Consider the following 20,584-nt stretch of genomic DNA (forward strand, 5'->3'; position numbering starts at 1 on the left):
TTCCTCTTTACAAAAAAATTTAGTAAGTTTATTAATGTCATTCGTGGACCTCTTACCGCAATTTGTAACAGAAAAGGAAGAAAGGAAAATCTTGTCGAGGATGGGAGCTTATTGCTCGTTTGTTCTGTATCATTTAGTATGTGTAAGTGCGTGTGAGTTTATAGTATTTCGTTCATTTCCCCTCACCTCGTGTCTATAGCGGGAAGCCATATGGGTAAAAAAAAGCATGTTTATAATGTTTGGAGATAGGCATCGTTAATGACTTCGTTCAAGGTTACCAGGTGTTGTTTTCTAACGCTGGCGTCGATTTGGTCAGTACATTCCGAGGAAGATGCTTGTAGCGTTTGACGATTAGTTGTAGTTGAACCATACTTCCAGAATGTGTTTGCCTTCTCGATATATTCATAACCGTACATTTTAGAATAGTTCTCGACGAAATATTCCATTGTGTTGATCAATTCTGCTGTATCGGAGCAGTATTGGGATGGGAAATAGTACATGCTACTATCATCTGCGGAGAATTGACCAGCGTTCATAATATGGAAGAAGAATAATCCGAAATTAGGGTTGTGAGATCCTTCGTTGATCCTAGCATTTTCTTTGCAGTAGTGATCGAACTCATCTTTGCTGAATTGGACAAACTGAGAGTGGTAATGTTGCAATCTTCTAGCAAAGTCTCTGACTGCGTATTCATAAGGCTTGTCGTAGTAATCTTGGTTGAAGGTTTTGTTATGGATATTAAATTTGACAAAAGTTGGTTCTGTGCAAGAAACTTGCAAGAAGATTGGGGTGATATGGATAGAACCGGAATCTTCATCTGGTTTTCCTTCAGTTTCCGCACCATAGGTTGACTCTGTATCGGTGCCGCTGCTGCTTCCAGTACCAGCATTTTTGGCGTTGTAGAGCTCGTATTGAGTTTTGTTGAAGTTTCTAATTTCTTGTAAGACGAAGTCTCTTCTTTTTAGAGTTGAGTTTGTGGCATCGAAGATGGCCAAGTCGCAGCGGTCGTTTTCGATTTCATCCAAGAGTTTGGCCAATGTGATTCTTGCGTATTCCTCCTTCTTGTGTGAGTTTTTGGGGTTGAACAAGTCGTCGTCCGACTTATTGAGTTCTGGAGCCATGAATGGCGCGGACACGTGCCTTCTGCGGACGCTCAGCTTCCGTCTAACGTTGCCTGCGTTGAAGATGGAGCATCTCAAGTGCGAGGTGCGAGCAGAAGAGTGTAGGAAATTGATCAAGTGTCTCGAGATGGTAGACTTGCCTGTTGCTGGCAACCCGATCAGGATGACGCAGAACTTGTGGTTCAAATTCTGTCTCTTGTTGCCGAACTGGATGGTCAACGAGCTTCCTTGCGAGAGATACGAGTTATTTGTTGCGTGAGCAGACGATGAGTCCTGCAATGCACGGTAATACACGTCTCCATCGACTTCCGGTTCCGTTTCAACACGGGATATGGTGCGAAATATCGACGATGAGCTCGAGCCGTGCAACGAAAATAACGAATTCGTAGACGTATTAGTCGATACCGTTAGCGAATTCAAATGTTTTCTGGTCGACTCCATAGTTTTCAATGTATCAGGCCGACTAAGGTCGTTGCTGCTGCTGCTAGTTCCAGACATGTGTATGTATAATAATAGAGTTGTGTTGGTGTTTTGTCTTTGTAAAGTGTCGTCGTGAATTGGTTTTGTTTGACTTTCTTTCTTTTTTTTTCCTGCAAATCCCTTTTCGATTCACTAATTCTTCCTAGAGGACCGGTGTCTAGCTTTTATCACACACGTGTGGTTCGTTGTAGACCTGTCGAGATGAAGCCGTTTGGGTTGTGTCTTCTTTCTCTTGTAGATTCAAGAGATCTGTTTTATATATATGTCGGATAAATCTCTAGTATTTCGGTGCTTCGTTCGCTCTTTTTGCCTAGAGTAATCAGTTGAGAGATGGGAAAAATTAGAGAGGGAAGTAAAAAAAAAAAAAAAAAAATTAAAAATCAGTTGGGAATTGTACTAGGCGTGTTCTGCCCGAACTGCCACAAGTTGATCCGAATGGTGTGCAAAAGAAATGCAGAGTGCGCTGGAGATAGACGAGACAAGCCAGGTGTGAGGTAGGTAAGACTAGCACTCGTGTGTACCACATACAGCATGTTCGCATACACACACACACATATATATATATATATATAGTGCCATACACTGTTAGTGGCTCTGACTAATATTCACTAGAGCCACTAACGTCCTTATAGCGGGTGCTTGCGAGCAAAACGCGTTCTAACCCGCACGCGCGCACGCTCCATAGTTCTAGCGCTTTGGCGCTCTAGCGCACTGGCGCACGCCTCTTGCGGGCACGAGGGACCCATTCAGCATCAGTAGTCGCCCTTGTCAGCTCGAGCTAATTAGTCTCCTCTTTTGTGTGTGGGTTGCGCTCATCCACAATGGACATCTGTGAGCCGATATCCATGACAATCGCCTCAGAAAATAACGCACCAACACGCCAGAAACAAGAAGAAACAACCAAAAAAAAAAAAATACCACAAACCCAAAATATACGAGGTTTGTTTGTGCAAAGAATGTCTTGCTTCTCCAGACAATCCGTATGCCGTTGCTAGAAGCCACCAGATAGATGATGGTGCTCTCTCTACTAAAACACACACACTTGCTGGATGGTGATCGATCGGTGGGTGAAGGAAATGACCACTGACCAGCGGTGGCCAGCGACGACGACGGCAACGGCAACGGCACAGCACGTCTGCGCTGCCTCCCTGTTTCCTCCGGCCAGCCACCACATTCTATCGGTGCTTCTTTTTTGCACAGACGGGCACGTAGTCTGGTTCTCTTCTTTCCCGCATATTCGGATTATCTTTGGTCAGCCAGGGCGCCCGAAAAAACGGGAAAAAAATAAAAAAAATAAAAAGAACGCAGGATAATTGGGAATCAAAAAAAAAACAAAAAATAAACCGGACACACTGACACTGACACTGACAGAAACTGGGTTCCCCTCTTAGGAGACAGATTTTCTCCTCTTTGCCCGTTCGGGACACGCTGTGACACACATACACACACACAGGTCAGGCCCGTTCGCTAACAGCCGGTGCGTGCGCCAGCGTGTGCCACCTCTGCTGTAGAGAAGACGAGGCCCGGCGGGGCTTCCCGCAACGCTGGTCGCTTTCTGGAAGCACAAAGATCTCCGTGTGCTTTCCCCTCCCCAGGCTCAGGCTCGGTTCAGTTCCCCTCTTGTCTGTGGAGGGGAAGGAAATGGAAGAAGAAGAAGAAGAAGAAGGAAAAAAATGGCAGACACACAAAACGTGTCGCGTGTCATGTGATTGTCACGTGGTTATTGATTTTTCACTTATATACATATATATATATATATATGTGTGTAGCATTTTTTTGGTCAGTGAGCCCATCGCTACAGCTCCGCAAGCTTGGCCTCAACCTCGTCGCAGGTCTTGTTGATCTGCTCCATCTCCCTGCGCTTGTGCTCCAGCTGCTCCTCCAGAAGCATAATCAAGGACTCTCGGCTCTGGTGCGGCCTGTACTCGTTGAGCAAGTGGTGGATGTTTATTGCAATCACTCGAATCTCGTTCAATTTCTTGTCATACATGCTCGAGTCTACTCCGAGTAGTCCTATAAGCTCTAGGAAATTTAGTAGAAGCGACTTCAATAGCTTCTTCAGCTCCTGGATCTTGTTCTCGTAGTTTGCGCCGCTCTGCGGGCTGTCATCGGCGGACTCTGAAGCTGAGCCAGAGCCAGAAGCTGAGCCAGAAGCTGAACTGTGTTTCTTGTAGAGCTGCTCAATGCCCATTTGCGAGAGCTCAGGAAGCTTGTCGTTTATCTGCCACACATTTCCAAACGCACGGTACGTCCCGTCCTTGGGAAGCTCCGGTTTCTCAAAGTATTTCAGCTGCTCGAGCTGTCTTGCCGTAAGTGACTCGGCCACAGCCTTATCGGCCTGGCATTTGCTGTGAAGCACGGCATTCTCCTCCGTGAAAAACTGGATAAAAGGTGGTGGAGGTGGATATAATGCTGATATCTCGTTCTTGTCGCTCATCGTTAACACGTCCTGGCTCCTGGCCCTGTCAATCCCGTTTCCAGCATGTCTTTAATTGATGCAAACCATCTCTCTGTATATGCTGCTGCTATACATGTTATGTTATACCAATATATGTCACACACAGGTCAGGTCCAGTCTTAGTGTGATGTCTGGGTGGATACATCATTTAACCTGGGTAACACCTCGTTTATATCATGACACGTGTATGTCACGTGTTTTGAATTATTTTTCCGCCTTTTCATTTTCATTTCGCATACAACATTGAAAACTTCGATCTTGAACCCTCTCTACCTTTTGAAGTGCGCATCTTACAAGCAGAGAGAAACACTCGAGACCCCTGCAGCGGTCTGGTCTGGTAGAGAATAACGGATAGAAAAATACGCCGGACGTTATTAGGAGCTGAAATACACCTCCACCCCACCTGAATTTTCATTTAAAAGAACTTGCCCAATAGGATTTTTAGACTCCCTTCATTATTAACGTACAATATGGCTACAGATATAGACCCAAGGGAAGCACAGGTGGATTCGCCTCAGGACGCTAAGCCAAACTTCGAAATAACTAAGTGGACAGCAGTTGCATTTTGGTCGTGGGATATCGACGTGGATAACTGTGCCATTTGCAGAAATCATATCATGGAACCCTGTGTGAACTGTCAGCAGGAGGCTACTTTCAATTCAGAACACGAATGTGTGGCTGCATGGGGTGAGTGTAACCATGCGTTCCATCTACATTGCATTACACAATGGATCAAGAGCAGAAATGTATGTCCGTTGGATAATAAACCCTGGAAGCTTGCCCGGTGCGGCAAGTAATGTATCTCTGTTAGGTTCCGTGGCATTTTAATAATCATAGTAATAATACTAATAATACCAGAAGAAGAAAAACAATAGATGTATTGAAGAATAGTGATCGTGCATGATTTTTACTACTATTATATACCCATGTATATATATCTTATACAATATACGTGTCCTTTGATGGTTTCGTCTACTTCATTAATATATACGGAATGGTAAGTAACAACAATTTGTATCTAAGACACCTGGTAATACGAAGGATTTCTGTAGAATCTGCCCCAATGAATCCATTTCGCACAGTACTCGTCAAACTTCTCCATTAACAACTCATAGTCCGTTGTTTCACTATGATAAAACTCAATAAAGAAACAGTACTGCCATTTTCGACCTGCAAGGGAGTCCGCATGGAACGGTCTCGAGGAAATAGAACACATATTTAACCTCTGATCCTTCAATACGTTTAAAACGTCCACCAAAGAACCTGGGTCGTCCTGTTTGGTTACAAAGGTCACTAAATTCACCTTTTTACTGTCCGTGTTGGGAGGTAGACAATCTGTCACTAGGCGATTATTCGGCTTACGCCTTCTCAATATCAAAAACCTTGTTGTATTCCCCTTTATGTCATTAATTCCGCTATCTACTATGAAACCTTTGTTTAATTTTGCACTAGCACGACTTCCAATGGCAAGAGTTATCCTTTCTTTTGAATCCCACTCTTGAATGCATTTCGTTACAGCCTCAGATGTGGAATTACAGTCAATTTTTGTAAACTTCCCGTACTTCTTCTCAAGATCAGCAAGATAGTCCTTCACTTGACCCCACACCTGTGGATGCGAATATATTGTGCCGATTTTTCTGAGCTTGTCTACCTCCAATGGTGCTGGTGCGATGAGACAATGTGCGATATCAACGTATTGTTCCCCAACAACTTCAAGCTTTGGTTCCTCCTCGGACTGCATAAAATCTCTGAAAAGATCGTATGTGAACACAACTTGTCCATTCGTTGAATTCTCCAATGGTACAACCCCATAGTCTATATCTTCATCTTCAATAAGCGTTTTGAAGCAAGAAGGGATTGAATTTGTTGGAATTAGTTCCTCATCGGCGAATTGTTGCAGCACAGCTTGGTGTGAGTATGTGCCAGCAGGCCCTAGATACAGCACTTTAACCATAGCTACTTTTAGTTGGAGATTTCCCGGCAAAAGAATTCCCCCAAGATCTGTTGTTGGAGAGCCTTATGGGAGTATATATATGTATATCTTTTCTTTTCGTGCCTCATTACGATTGGGGATCCATTCAATATAGTGATTCGAACAATGTTTTAAAGGTTAGTCATGTCAATATCAATATGAAGAATTATAAGATCTGTTTTCACGTGACCAATATACATATATATATAATGGAAAAAGTGAAAGCTATTGCTACACAGATTTTATAGTACTAGAATAGTCGTGATATGGAATGTCTTTATACAGGATAGGAATGTGTATGTGCTGGGGTTTCGTGATACTTAAGTTTATTCCATGGTTTGAGCTAAAGCTACCAAAAGATCGACGTTGAACTGTGGAGAACCGCTTGTGAAATCTTTTAGGAGTTGGACCCTCTTCTTTGCGAAACTGGTATCTTGTCCCATTGCACCATAGAATCTTTGCACATTCAACACCAATAGTTGCGACTCTGGCAAAGTTACATTAGAATCTGTCTCCACTTGACCATTCATCAAGACAATATTTTTGTCCTCTGCCAAATCCAAATGGAATTGTAATGTAGTGTGTGGGCGGGCATACTCTTTGTGTAATTTAAATTCAGCTAGAGTTGTCATGATACAGTGAACGGTTTTGGGGCCAACAAATTGCCATTGAATGTAATGCATCTCCACTGCTGGTTCCTTCTTGTCTGCTGGAGCAGCGTTGCTTTCCTCATTTCCTTCGACAACTGCAGATTCTCTAGGCAAAGGAATTACAAAGTAAGGGTTTTCCTTGGCCAAAGCACTCATCTTGTTCCAGACATCAATAGGAACAACAGCGGTCAAGACATTGTCCTTATTTGCCCATCTAGCTCTCCACAAAAACTCACATTCTTGTTTAGAAAGATTTTTGACCTTTTCAACGTCCAAGAAGCTATCTAGAGTTTTGTATGGCATCTTTGGAGTAGATGGATCAATAGGACCACGTGATTTTGCTATATTGCTGGACATCTTGGTTCTCTGTTCGTAGTCCTCTAATTCTTTTAATGGATCGATTTTGTTCAATTCAAGCTTCTTCTTTTCTATCTCCTCTTTTAAAGCGTTCTTTAACTCCTCGATACTATTGTAACCTTGTTCACGGGCTTTCTCTAATAATTTATCCTTGTACTTCTGGTCCAGAGATTCAGTAGAGTAGTTTGAAGTTGAATAAAGGCTAGAAGATGCGCTTATAATACGTTTGAATTGTGCAGCAGTTAATTGCGAAGCAGATCTTGTAGCAACTCGGGTCCAGCTTTTAATCATGTGTTCCTACCTAGGCAACCCTTTGCTCTAAAAAAATGGCTACTTAAACCTTAGATTGTATGCTCTGGAATGCTCAACCTTCCTCCAAGAATATTGCCATTATAGTGATAGTAAGTGGAAGAAGTACAAGAATTCTTTAAAGCTTTGAATTTGATATTATTTACTACAAAGGAAAAAAAAAAAAAAAAAAAAGGTAAAGCAGATATAAGTCTGATAATAATCATTCTAGAGATGATGTGATGAAATAATAACATTCACTAGCTGAGGTCATATCACTTGTGACTTAATAGAGCAAAGAACAAAATAATATTTATGGCAGGTAATGCGAATTCCAATTTAGACGAGCTGTTGGTGGCCCTGCTGGCAGAGTACAAACCACATCTACAAACTCACAGTCATAGAATGAAAACATGGGATGATCTACTTAAAGAGTTTAACAGGCGATCCGGACTTCGGTATCGACAAACCAGGACGTTGAAAAGAAGATTTGACAAGTTATGCTCTGTGTATTTGAAATATGGGAGTGTTAAGGTAATGAATTTTGATACATTTAAACAATTAGTTTTTGAGTTTGAGCATGAACGGCAGAAGTCTAGCAGTTCAACTATCGAAACAAGCAACGCTTTAAATCGGTTAGCACGTAAATTATCTGAAACAGGTGAAATAAATGATCCGCCAGTTGGGAAAGCTCTCGAAGAAGTGCAACATGATGACGTTGAGGACGACGGCAACGTTGAGGATGACGAACGTGATCCTATATCCGTTCCAAGTACGGCTAATATGGAATCAGCAGAAATTATTCTAGACGATAGCGAAGATGACCAAACACCCCTAGATTCTATTACGGTGTTACCGCATACTCAAATGAAAAGATTCAGGCGTCAACAATTACAGGAGAATAAGTTGCGTTCCGATTTAGCGCACGAAACCTTATCAAATGCAAGCAATTCAACGTATGGAAACAATGTGAATGGACTGGAGGTGGAAGGGAGGGCTTCCAATGAAGTGAGCTTACAACAACAAATTTATGAGCTACAAAACAGCATAGAAGAAAGCAGGAGAAGAGAAGAGGAATTTAGGCGGCAGGTATCTTACAAATTAGATTATATAGTTTCACTTCTGAAGGAATAGCTACAAAACAGTGTATTATGTTTATAAAGGATATTGTGTTTCCTAACACTAGCATTAATGCATTTATTTTTATAATGTTGCTTTCAAATCCATTAGACGATCCCAACCATCCGAGTCTTCCCAATAGTTCTTCGCACGACTCATCAATGTTTTAATTGAGGAACGTGCTTTATAGTTCCAATTTTTGCAAACAACATCACCAGCACCATACTTTCCTTCCATTTCACCCAAGGATTCATATGCTGCAACAAGGTCTCCACAAACATCGACACTTTCATTCCAAATTTTTTCGTCTATTGTCAAATCTGGATTGTGTGTAATTGCTCTAAATGCCTTTTCATGGCATGCCAATGCAACCCATGGTCTTCTTCTCCATAGTTCGACCTTTGCAACAAGTTTCCAGAGTCTAACCGAAGTAGTGACAATTGAGGGTAAAATGTCGCAAACAAACTCAAGACAAGATTGTTGGAAATGGCTTAACCTTTGGGAAGAATCAGTTGGATAATCAGAAGAGATTAGGATTTCAACTAGTTTTTCAAGAATAGGTAGATCCACACTAGTTTCACCTCCTTGGTCCTTTCTGAGATCAACGAGGTGTCTGAATGCTAATAAAACCTCGTCCCATTCGCCTAATTTCATGGAGACAATCATATAGTTATCCCATATCCTCCAGTTTTTACGAGCATCGGAAGAGATAGCTCTCCTTAGACAACTGTGGGCTTCCTTTAGTTTATCCAATTGAACATATGCTGCACTCAAGTTGGACCAAGATAGGGAATGAGTTTCATCGAGGGCAACGCATCTAGAAAAAGCTTCGGCTGCTAGATTCATTTTACCGCATTCAAGCCCAATACAACCATAAAAGTACCATGTGTCAAAGCTCAATGGGAATATACTTAAAGAATCATTTAAGTGTTTCAATGCCTGAGTATAGTCACGTTCTAACCCAGATTCTTTAGGTGGATTATAATAATATCTCCCGAGAGAATTCTTTGCATTAGCATACTTTCCAATCTCCCAACTCTTTTCCCATAGAGCTGGATCTTGTCTAATATCACCCAATATAGAATATGCCCGAGCGTCCTCAGGGTTAGTCTCTATTCTCTTGACTAGAATCTCTTCTGCAAGCTTTTCGTCTCCGACAGCAGCATAACATAGAGCAGCTTCACAAGCCATTTGCAATCTTTCGTATATTTCGACAGCAGATCTCAAAATACCTAGAGACATATACTTTTCCGCTAAAGTCGCGTCAAGGGACCATCTTGGAATGAATGGTAGCTGATGGATGTATTTTAATCTCTGTTGTGTTGACTCTACTGAGCCTACTCTGTCTGGTATCATTTTAGTAGTGATTCTTAAGCCTAATTCTTCGACTAAAGATTGCATTTGCAACAAACCTCTTTCGATGGTTTTGGCCTTTTTTGTCTCTACGATAGACCTCTCCCACAAAGCACGGGAGAAAACTGTCCAATTCTTAGAACCCTCTTGGTAGAGAACTCTAGCTATAAGTGCACTGAGTTCCTCTTCTGTCATGGGATTATTTGCTGGTGAAGTTTGTCTAATTGTGTATAGTCTTAGAAGTAATTGGATGTTATCATATTGGTTTAATGCAGGCTGGTTGTTTGGATCCAAGTCTTTCAAAGCTTGGGGAATAAACTCCTGTCTTACAGCAACTGGTAATAGTTTTTCATCATCAAAGCCATTTGTTTCATCAACCTTTTGCTTTTTAATGATTTGCTCATCCAATGGTTCTGCCCCAATAGATTCAAAGTGCGGTTTCTCCAATAATAAATCAGAATTCAATTCAAATGTCTCCGGTAGTTCATTATTGATAGTATCATTCTCATTAGACTGAGATTTTGCTAGAATGATCAATCCTGAGTGTGCAACTTGCTGGAATTTAGTTCTCTTAGCTCTTGCACCAGTTAGAACAAATTCAAATCCTGTTAGTTTCTTAGCTTTGGTTAATGCTGGTAAACACAAATGTTCAGTCTGGATTGCTAAGAGGCACTTACAATTTTCCAGATAGTAGATGGTATATAGTTGTTTTTTCAAAGATTCCGTAGCTTCATTAGGTAAATCTTTAGTAATTGCATGCGCGATATCGACAGACTTTAGTATCGATGATGCAACTATTGGATGGATCCCACTTGGCTCTGAAACTAGAGACAATTGAACTAATATGGCTCTTGCTCTCCACCAATACGCCAAAGCTTTCGTGGAGGGAATATCTTTAGTGATCGTTATTTCAGCGTCATGTTCCCAATCCGGATGGAATAAGGACCTCTCGTCGGTTAACGACTCAAGTATCAATAGTGCCAAAATTAGGTACACTGGATCATCACAAAGCTCGTAAGCTGGCTGACCTGCAACATTCAAAAGACTGGCTAACACATTTCTTTGGGTTCTTTCAAGCTTCTCTTTGCCAAAAACTAGAGTATCGGATGATGTAGGAGTAGCTTGACCAGTGAAGTTGTTCTGAATAAAACAATGTAGGAATGCAATAGCAACAAGAAGTGATTCCTCAGCAGAATGCTTCGATAAAACATAACTATCAGTCCATTCTTTTAGAGTTTTGAGTGTAGTTTCCCTATCATTGGATTCCAAAGCGATTACATCACTAACTATGCCTTCGATAACCTCGTGAGATAGACCAGAGAGAATCTTTTGAGTTGCTAAAGTCAATGTGTCATCTGGATATGCTGATAGTGCAGAGACATCGGAAGATGAAAGCAGATGGGTATGGAGCAGTGCGTTCATTCTGAATGTGGCGTATGAAACTGTTACGTCCTACTTATTGATGTTGCCTGCTGTTCAGTTCTAGGGCTCGTTATCTTTACTACAGTAGACATCTCATCTCTCATCTCATCTCATCTCATCTCATCGGCGAATTATCAATTTTTTTTCTTTTGGTAAAGAGAAAGGTATCAAAAACAAAATCAGTTCACGTGATCAATGCCTGGTGGTGTAGTCCTAGACAAATTATATAAATACAGACTAATGTACATAGACATAGAAATAGTGAAGCAAACAGAAGTACAGTGTTCGGTGGATTCTACCACAAATTCTATCTTTTTTATGCAAATTGCACCATTTAAAATGGGGCGGTTACTCGTACCTACCCATCTTATTAGTAGAGAAACTTAAAACAGATTTATCAGATTTATTTGGACCATGGGGTTGATGTTTCATTGTTCTTGGTTTAAAGTTTAGGATAGATTTAGTACCGGATGCGGATGCTTCGTTTAGAGTTGCTGGTGGGTTTATTCTAGATAACCAGTACGAGGAGAACAAGAGAGAGCCCACGGCAAAAACGAAAATGACACCAAGAATACCGAAAAACCAGCCGAAAGTACCAGTACCGTCTGGCTGACCTGGGACACGAACATTCATACCAAAAAGACCTGTGATAAGGTTTAGTGGCACTAGCATGGTACCGATTATGGTCACTTTACCCAACATTTCCGTAACTTTGTTGTTGGAGTTGAACGATTCGACTTGAAGTTGGGCCAAATAGTTCGAATGGGATCTCGAGAAAATCTTCTCATAGGATAACAAATTCTGGAACATGGTGACAATATGATCCTGGATATCTCCTAGATACATTGCAATATCAGCCCTAGGTTGCTGCCTCCTCTCAGGAGGTGGTGGTGCATCTTGTGAATTCTTATACTGAAGATTTGCTATGTTAACCTGGGAAGTAAGTGGAAGACCTATGCCATTTATATCGTCTTGGCATCTTTTAGCGAACATTTTGATAACATCAGCTTTGCCACTCAATAATCTCATTAGTGTCATAGTCTTCCTTCTACCTTCACCGATCCTTTGTAGCATCATGGCAAAGTCCATGTCTCTGGCCATGAACACTGAATCTTCTATAGCGTCCGCTTCGTACTCAACTGATTGGATAACTGGGGCGAAACTATCAGTAATGTCATCTACTAGAGCGTAACAAATCCAGTCAGAATTAACTCCAACATAGTCTCGGAGTTGTCTTACACGTCTTCTCACATTTGCACAGTGAGAAATTGGGTTAAAGTGGAAGGTTAAAATACCATTAGCGAAAACCACGATGTACACGTTAATGGGTTCCAAATAGTTTTCAGATTCTATGTCATTTTCGAAAGTGTGGAAACAAACAAAGTAATAGTTTTTGAATAGTTCGACCTTTTCACGAGTTTCCTGCATTTTAATATCTTCAGAGGTCAAGGGATGAATGCCGAACGCCTTTGTCAAGCACCTCATTTCTTCATCCGTTGGGCAGCTACAGTCTAGCCACCAGGTTGAAGCACCGTCTTTGAATAGTTCCCTGAAAGACTGATTAGGCCGTATCAACGAGGAAAGATCAGGAGCGTGAATGGTGTCCGAGACATCGGAACTGAAAAACGCGAATCTGTTGGGAACCTCGAAAGGTGGTTCAGGGGTTGGTGGGGCGGCTGCCGTATAGTTGGAGTTCATTTTCTTCATATCCTCCTCATCGTATTCGTCTGGTTCGACCTTATTATTACCGAAGGAGATTCCATGCTGATGGATTTCCATTTTCGGAGTGTATTTGAGTGCGGCTGAAGAAGAAGAAGTGGATGTTTCGGTAGAGGAGTTTGGTTTTCTCAACGAATGGGCGCCGTAAGTATTGTCTAGTGGCGATGGGATGGTTTCAGAGTACAAGTGGCTCTTGTTCATGACTCTTTCCTGGGTTGAAAACTCTTCCAACTCATCGAAGTCTATGCCGTTTATACGCGTATGTTCTCTCTTTTGGATTGGGAAACACACATCTTCCTCTGTTTCCTGAGACAAGTGCGAAATCTGCGAGTCGTCGCTGTCTATAGAGGCGTTTCTGGTGTTACGGCGTCTCAACTCTCTGGACTTTTGTGAATTCTGCGATTTCACAGACAATGTCCTTGCCAATGGAGCACCCTTGACTGAAGTGGTCGAAGAAGACCTGGACTTCTTTTTCTTCAAGGGAATACCTAGCGAATGGGAGCCGCGTCTGGAAGGGGGTGCTTGTGGCTGTTGCTGTTCTTGTTGTTGAGGGTCCAAATGCGACCTGTTGCGATGCAACCCGCTGTGCGGTGGAGCAGCTGGAGGGGTCCTAGTCCGGAAATCAGAGGTAACAGAAGGCGCCCTGCTGGCACTCGTCACGTTTATTCTAGGGTTATGGCCCGGAGTTGGGTCCGGATGGTGGCCGGGAATCCCCAACTCGTCGTCAGAATCCCCATTAAAGTTGATACCTGAACTACCAGACAAACCTGCTGCATGAACTCCAGACAACTTCGGAGACATCGATGGCAGCGGATTGCGAGCAGAACGCAAAGGATTAGTAGCTGCTGCTGCTGCTGTTGGCACAAAACTGTGACTCGCATAATCTTGCTGCTGTCTGTGATCGTACAACTCATTGTGCTCCTCAGTCTTCAAGGAAGCCAAAGAGGCACCAGCAGAAGTCGTGCGAGACAAGTTGCGCTCGCTAGATTCAACAGATTTAGTATCAGACATCGTTCACAGCTCTCTCTTCTCTCAAATTCAAATTCAAATTCAAAACCAAAATATTCACCAAAAGAATAACTAACTAACACACCAATACTATACGATCAATAGATAGCAGTTGTTGTCCGACTCTCTGTCTGTCTGTCCGTTGTTGTTGTTGTTGTTGTGTGTTTTTCTATTTGAGGCTAACGCTTCATATGGGTTTTTCCAAGTTCACAAGTAATCTATTTTACTTCAGATAGCAGCTTTCCTTCACAAACCGTTGATTTGTGCGTTGTGGTGTTGCATTTCCTTGTTGATGCCAGCTTCAAACCTTCAAACTGAAACTCCTTGGATATGCTTATGTTACCACCTGTATCAACTGACTCATATATTTATATATTTAAATATACACACATACAATATGCCTGCTTTTTGCATATAAATTTACAACTTTACTTCTTAGATAAACGTGCAAATAATGAATGCTAGCTCGATATATATCTCATCTCATCTTGACATTTCAAAATATTTTTTTCCAAAAGTTTCAAAACGTTTTTTTTTTTTTTGGATTTTTTTTTTTTTTTTCTATTTTCACATTTTCGAATTTTTTTTTTTATTTGTTTTTCATTCTTTTCTGGGCAAAACAGCCCGAAGTCACGGTCCACGTGCGGCGCGGTGGACAAACGGCGCTATTTTCCTGCAGGAGACGGGGGGAGAATACGTGAAAAAGAAATGTCCGAATAGGGGAAAGGAAAATGGGAAATAGGAGGAGGCGAAAGGAGCGAAAAAGAAAGGAAGCAGAGTAAGAGAGTAAGCCATCAATCGGTCGGTCGGCGGAAATCTCCGGGTCGGTCACGTGGGTTGTGGTGGGTCCTGGGCGACTTGGCGACTTGGTGGCTTGGTGATTTTGAGGTCACGTGTAACTTTTTTTTGTTCTTTTCACCGCTGTTACATTGTTACACTGTTACATTGTTACACTGTTACACACACTATTGGTGATTCTTTCCTCAGTAGTAGTAGTAGTAGGGTAGTAGTAGTAGTATATATATATATAAGGATGGTAGAGCAGGCGTTGCTTGGCAGGACACCTAGCGTTTCCCAATAGGTAGGTAAAGGGCACTGCACGGATACACATCTAGTTATGACAACCGAAGTGGAGATTTCGGATCGCTCGACCGAACTCAATGGCCCGGTTTCAGCAGAAAGATTGACTACCCTTCTAAACGACGCACTAGGAAAAGACGAGCCTGTGCAAGCCTCGATCGAGTCAGTCGTGAAACACTTGAACGAGTCGTCCTCTAAGCACAAGTTCATCGTCAATGCGACGACGCTCGAGGCGAATTCTGTGGAAAATGCGGACTTTTCGATAGATAACTACGTGGGCTCTTCATGGAACGCAAAATCGGACGGTGTGTTCCATTGCCAGCTCAAAAAGGGGGACCGTACAACGGTGTTGGTTAGTGTGTTTTGGATTGCAGTATAACGGGGCGTGTATATGTATGTATGTATTAATTTATACTTAATTATACGTACGCAGTCTAAAATCTTCTGATAAATGTAGGAGGCAGGTTCATGGTCTTCAATTGTGAGAGACGCGTTGGGTTCGACTGTATCAGTTCCGCCTGCGCTAGAATCTTTTTCATGTCGGACTTGTCCACGTCCTTTCTGCTCTTCAAAATATGCTGCAAGAGCTCCAACGGACAGTCCCAGTACGTTTCCAAGCACAATCTCCACGTCTCCAAAACAGACTCTTGGGTATCGCAACACAAATCGATAAAGTATTCAGCAAACTTAAACCTCTCGTCAACCATAGACATCTCCTCCGGAGGTACGTATTCAGCGTACAATTGATAAAAGATTTTGAAGTCTCTTCTCACACAATCCAAGAACTTGTTCCCCTTGTTTTTGATCGAGTGGTCGTACTTCAAACATTGTACATACTTTAGAAGAGTCTCCTCCACCGCGGTTTCGATCATCGAGAAGAAAATGAACGGATTCATCTGGTCCTTGATATCGTTCAAATACTCTTGAATTGTAGATGATATCTGCTGGGTCTGGTTACCCCCATACCATGACTTGTCGAAAACCTCGCTGTATGGTCTCCTTAAATCATCGAATATTAACTGGCATATACCGCTGGTAGCACACTTTGCCACATACGCAAAACCGTCCAAAGTATTCTCGATTTGAGCTGTTATCGTACGTTCGTGTACCTTCGACACATATGACCCGTACTTTTGTGAAATGGCAACAGCATAATCTGCAGCCTTCATTTGATCATTCGCAGCTGCAACTAGATACTCCACAAGTCCACCTGGGAATGCATTCTCCTTCGTTACACTTTCTGGATTCTCCTCACAAAAATGGTTGTACTGGATACACTTTTGTACTTGATCATTGATGATTTTCGCCCAGACTTCTTGTCTCGAGACTAACAAGTTACAAAACCTTTCAACAACACCAACAAGAATCTTAGCCTGACCGGATCCCGCAGCAACTTCAACTTGCTGATTGAACATTTGAAAGCAAGTTTTCGTGCCGTCTAGGAAGAGCCAGTTGTCAGAATCCACATGTGGTGGAGAACTTCTTTCTGTGAAAATCGTAATCTCCGTCTTCTCCAAATTATCGATCCATTCTCTCATCTTATTCAATATCAACGTTAGGTAATCAGATAGAAGTTGCTCCTTTTCGTTTTCACCAATAATAGTCTTGATCTTATCCTTAGTGAATCCAAACTCTTGTTTTAATACATTTTGGAAGTTTTTGTCATAATCAAGAATATCAAGAATTATGATCGTTTCTGGTTCTGATGCAACAAGTTCGGTGATCAATTGATGAATCTCCTCATAGTAGAAATCAAAATAACGATCAAATAATCTCCAGTGGGTTGGTCCTAATTTTGATACATGATCCCTAACTACAATCAATTCATTGAATACCCAATCTAAGTTGTTCAAAACTTCGAACTTCTTCTCTCCGTTGTACTCTTTCCTTACTTCAATAAACATTTCATGGATTCCCTTTTTAATAGTGCTCAAAAACATATTCTTGTAGCCGCGTGGTTGGGTTCTAGTTTGAATTGTACCCTTGGTGATTTCCGCAGCAATAGCACTTGGGGTAGGATACTCTATTCTCTTATTTTCTTCGTCATCAAGTGTCTGTAACTTGTTAGAGAGCTTTTTCATTTTCTTGGACTCGAACTCTAATTCCTTGGCTTTGATAATATTCCTTGTAGCGATGATTTTTATGTCTTCACATTCTTCTACATGAATGACTTTGAATAACCGAATTAATAGAGATTGGTTTTCTGTTCTTACGGCTTCTATGATATCATAGGTAATATCACTTATTAGTTTGTTGAATTTCTCCACGCATTCGGGTACTTTTTGAAAAACCTTAGACATTGTCGTTTGAACATCAACAGATGAGATTAGAGCTAATGTAGTCATCTGGTCATGGAAGTCACGCGCCATTGTAATCATGAAGTGGATTTTTAGTAAATTAGGACAACCTGATTCTAGCGCATCCTGGCTAAGTTCGTGATCTAGTAATAGCTCTAGTTCATTTATAAAATCGTTAAATTGTAATATCTTTTGGTGTATCGTCATTGTATTATCCAGAAGCTCATGCAGTCTCGTAGCATCGTTAATTATGTCATATCTTTCGATTGAAGATCTGTTTTCTTTACTCAAATGGTCGACCTTTTGTAAATCATTCTTGAGTGATTTCATATTTCTTTGTGCCTGAGTCATTAACTGTAGGCAGGATTGTGCATCTTGAAACCGCGCTTTCGCCTGTTTATTTAATTGATATTCAACTGTAGACTTTTCCTTAATCAAGTTGTCTCGCACTCTCCGAATGCTCTCAATCGAGACATCATCCTTTAAGAGTTGAGATATTCTCTCGATTTCAGAAGAAGGCATATTACTCTCAAAGTAAAGGCTGAATTCAATTGCTTCGTTCTACCCGCTCCGTTAAATGTAAAAGAATTTAATTTCTAGTAAGTACTCGTAATTTTAAGAAAGCCTGTCATCCAGGTATCACAATCTTCATTAAAACAATTATTTGTTACTTTGTTCTTTCCTTCGTAAGAGAATCCTATTTTATTTTTTTGATATAAATAAAAAAAAACCTTTGAACATCAATCATTACAACAGTATGTGTTATATTTAAAGGGAAGGCATTGTAATATATATGTATGATTGTATATGTAATGTGTTTATGGTATTCTAACTAACCCCAGGAGGTGGATCCTGCCATACCCCTTCTGGCCATTGTAGTATGGCTGCATTTGTATAATCCCCAACGTCTTTTGTTGGGTTCTTTGTGCTTGTATGGGCTATTCTTAAATATAGAGGCAATGAATGGTTTTCGGAATTGGTTATAGAATTGTTCAATAGCTCACCAAAAGATTGATTCTCAGTGATTAACCAGTCTAGATCCAAATGGGTCGCATTGCCAACATATCTTTCCACGTCATTTATTAGAAGAGAGTAGCCATCCATTTTCGGTGGGACGTGTGAAGCGTTTCTTGGGTGCCATGAAACAATGTGAGGTTCCGAATTATTGAATACAAAAACGGGAGGCACGAAAGATGCACCAGCTTCTCCACGTAGTAGAGATATGTTTGTTTCAACAATGCTTGCAAAACCCCATGTTCCAACACCTGAAATAACTAAACCGATCAAAATTCCTTGGAACAAGTAAGCAGAGGCTCCTCTGGAGGAGCAAAACATTACTAGGGTCATCCCGAGGATATAGTGATGTATTCTCAAGGTAAGACCTGGTAACAATGTTAAAACGTAGATACCTGCCACCACGGCGACCAAGCATTTGAAGTATTTTGCAAAACGTCCCGATTTCCAAATGGAGTATGCTTGAATTACCGCACAAATAAGAATGGTAGTAATTATAGATCCAACAGCTATTAGTGCACCAGCTAATTCTTTAAGATCTTTTAACGTGAGTCTATCCACGGGCAATCTGTCAAAGGTAACATTGTTCATGACACCTAACCAAAAAGTTGGGAACCACAGTGTAATTTTGACAAGAGGTGAACCATCCTGTAGCGTTCTCTTAACTGCAGCTCTCCAGATAACGTAGAGAATGAAACACAATGGTAATAATCTTTCAAAACCAATGCTTATCAATTCTGCTACTGTACTAGGCTTACTGGGATCAGTAAGGATAGGAGGATCGAATATCAGTAAGAGGGTCCAAAATCCTGCTATGGTAATAGTCCAATACCCAATGATCGATTCGTAAAGATAAAATATTGGCAATGAAAATAGTATGTTTAGAATCATGATAAGACATCTAGGATCATAACAGCCAGATGTTATGCCATCTCTGATTTCCGTAAAAGAGAAAGATGCTGGGAAGAAAGAGTCGAAAGGAACAGACCACCCAGACTTACCTTTTCCCGAAGGGAATGAACTGTGAGCACCAGATTTCGAAACTTTAACGCAGCCTCCAGAGAATCCAGAAATCAGTTTCGAATGATACGCGCTGGAACAAACGGCAGAATCACCACGGTATGGTAGGGAACGTTTATCTCCATCCTTGATTGGCCCACCGCCAATATTATACTCTGTATATTTGACTCTGTGGTCTCCCACAGTCTGTGCAGAATATATCCATGCCCTGTCACAAAATGCAGGGCATCGTACGAAGACGTCTTTTTGTGAATTAATATTACATAGTTCTGCATTTAAGCCACATGCATTGTTGTCACCTTTCCAATCCTTTAATGACTGGGTACAGGTTAAAGGAATGATTGTAACAGCCGAAGAGTCATTGTTCGGTTCGAACTTTGGTGGAACAAGAAGATATGGAAAGAGTATCGCAGAAACAATAAGCATCCATATAGTCGTATATACTGTTAATGCACCGTAACGTAGCAAAGTGCTACTGCCTATAACAGAATCATTAAACCGGCCTGGTAGTTCATCAATATATTTTAATGTTTTCCATCGTAAAAAAAACCTTGGAGGTTTATCCTCAGGATTAAGCGGCCCATACCATATCTTCTCCCAAATACTTCTACTATCCATTGGTCTAAGCTCTCTAGAGAGTTCATTTGATTCCTCAGTACTTTTATTTATATGATCAGTAGACGTCATATCATGCATTTCATAGAACTGCATCTCTTCATCGGTGTGCTGCATCACAGCTGGATGTTCTGACCCCTCCATATCCATTGCTGTGACTCTAGTTCAATTGAAGGTCTGCTATGGCGGCGATAACGCAACGTAATGGCTCCCTTTATAGCTCACTTCCTCTCCAGTCTTCTCTCTAACCCATTAAATGTTGTCAATGGAAGCTTAGAAAGAAGTGCACATATTGTGTATTTTTTTTTTCAAGATCTTTGGTGGATCATTTAACGTATCGGAGAAATTAAGTTACATATACAGAAGGTGTAAATAGTGATAGAACACATACTTATATTATAAAGGGTACCGTAGCAATAAACACCAACAAAAGATATAAAGTAAAGGAAAAATAATAAGTAGAAAGCATTAGTGCTGAGAGAATTGGTCGTTATATTAAAAACATCAGGTATTGATATAACAGCCGAGAAATGAAGACCTTGTGACAACTTTAAATTAAAAATAAAGGTGGTGCGGTTTAAATGAAATGATCTTTTAGAAGTTATTTCTAT

General features: G+C 41.1%; 11 protein-coding genes across 11 annotated transcripts; 3 read left to right on the forward strand and 8 right to left on the reverse strand.

Annotated features, from left to right (window-relative positions):
* Window positions 1-230: 230 nt before the first annotated feature.
* PFK27 (6-phosphofructo-2-kinase) lies at window positions 231-1,619 on the reverse strand (the record flags this gene model as incomplete). Its single annotated transcript, XM_022821408.1, has 1 exon — window positions 231-1,619. One exon carries the CDS (start codon window positions 1,617-1,619, stop codon window positions 231-233), a length of 1,389 nt encoding a protein of 462 aa, XP_022677772.1.
* Window positions 1,620-3,396: 1,777 nt separating this feature from the next.
* On the reverse strand, window positions 3,397-4,038 carry MED7 (mediator complex subunit MED7; the record flags this gene model as incomplete). The annotated part of the gene is made up of 1 exon (XM_022821409.1): window positions 3,397-4,038. The coding sequence occupies one exon, from the start codon at window positions 4,036-4,038 to the stop codon at window positions 3,397-3,399; it is 642 nt and encodes a 213-aa protein (XP_022677773.1).
* A 491-nt stretch (window positions 4,039-4,529) lies between these two features.
* Window positions 4,530-4,856, forward strand: HRT1 (SCF ubiquitin ligase complex subunit HRT1; the record flags this gene model as incomplete). The annotated part of the gene is made up of 1 exon (XM_022821410.1): window positions 4,530-4,856. The coding sequence occupies one exon, from the start codon at window positions 4,530-4,532 to the stop codon at window positions 4,854-4,856; it is 327 nt and encodes a 108-aa protein (XP_022677774.1).
* Window positions 4,857-5,077: 221 nt separating this feature from the next.
* PHA2 (prephenate dehydratase PHA2) lies at window positions 5,078-6,013 on the reverse strand (the record flags this gene model as incomplete). The annotated part of the gene is made up of 1 exon (XM_022821411.1): window positions 5,078-6,013. The coding sequence occupies one exon, from the start codon at window positions 6,011-6,013 to the stop codon at window positions 5,078-5,080; it is 936 nt and encodes a 311-aa protein (XP_022677775.1).
* Window positions 6,014-6,357: 344 nt separating this feature from the next.
* On the reverse strand, window positions 6,358-7,329 carry ATP11 (Atp11p; the record flags this gene model as incomplete). Its single annotated transcript, XM_022821412.1, has 1 exon — window positions 6,358-7,329. One exon carries the CDS (start codon window positions 7,327-7,329, stop codon window positions 6,358-6,360), a length of 972 nt encoding a protein of 323 aa, XP_022677776.1.
* A 312-nt stretch (window positions 7,330-7,641) lies between these two features.
* DAL82 (Dal82p) lies at window positions 7,642-8,460 on the forward strand (the record flags this gene model as incomplete). The annotated part of the gene is made up of 1 exon (XM_022821413.1): window positions 7,642-8,460. The coding sequence occupies one exon, from the start codon at window positions 7,642-7,644 to the stop codon at window positions 8,458-8,460; it is 819 nt and encodes a 272-aa protein (XP_022677777.1).
* Window positions 8,461-8,529: 69 nt separating this feature from the next.
* On the reverse strand, window positions 8,530-11,220 carry EMW1 (tetratricopeptide repeat-containing protein EMW1; the record flags this gene model as incomplete). The annotated part of the gene is made up of 1 exon (XM_022821414.1): window positions 8,530-11,220. The coding sequence occupies one exon, from the start codon at window positions 11,218-11,220 to the stop codon at window positions 8,530-8,532; it is 2,691 nt and encodes an 896-aa protein (XP_022677778.1).
* Window positions 11,221-11,568: 348 nt separating this feature from the next.
* ALR1 (Mg(2+) transporter ALR1) lies at window positions 11,569-13,950 on the reverse strand (the record flags this gene model as incomplete). The annotated part of the gene is made up of 1 exon (XM_022821415.1): window positions 11,569-13,950. The coding sequence occupies one exon, from the start codon at window positions 13,948-13,950 to the stop codon at window positions 11,569-11,571; it is 2,382 nt and encodes a 793-aa protein (XP_022677779.1).
* Window positions 13,951-15,064: 1,114 nt separating this feature from the next.
* On the forward strand, window positions 15,065-15,406 carry TDA2 (Tda2p; the record flags this gene model as incomplete). The annotated part of the gene is made up of 1 exon (XM_022821416.1): window positions 15,065-15,406. One exon carries the CDS (start codon window positions 15,065-15,067, stop codon window positions 15,404-15,406), a length of 342 nt encoding a protein of 113 aa, XP_022677780.1.
* Window positions 15,407-15,461: 55 nt separating this feature from the next.
* On the reverse strand, window positions 15,462-17,846 carry SEC6 (SNARE-binding exocyst subunit SEC6; the record flags this gene model as incomplete). Its single annotated transcript, XM_022821417.1, has 1 exon — window positions 15,462-17,846. One exon carries the CDS (start codon window positions 17,844-17,846, stop codon window positions 15,462-15,464), a length of 2,385 nt encoding a protein of 794 aa, XP_022677781.1.
* A 306-nt stretch (window positions 17,847-18,152) lies between these two features.
* Window positions 18,153-20,123, reverse strand: KLMA_70169 (uncharacterized protein; the record flags this gene model as incomplete). The annotated part of the gene is made up of 1 exon (XM_022821419.1): window positions 18,153-20,123. The coding sequence occupies one exon, from the start codon at window positions 20,121-20,123 to the stop codon at window positions 18,153-18,155; it is 1,971 nt and encodes a 656-aa protein (XP_022677782.1).
* Window positions 20,124-20,584: the final 461 nt, after the last annotated feature.

This window comes from Kluyveromyces marxianus, chromosome 7 (assembly GCF_001417885.1).
Source record: "Kluyveromyces marxianus DMKU3-1042 DNA, complete genome, chromosome 7".
Taxonomy (NCBI): Eukaryota; Fungi; Ascomycota; class Saccharomycetes; order Saccharomycetales; family Saccharomycetaceae; genus Kluyveromyces; species Kluyveromyces marxianus.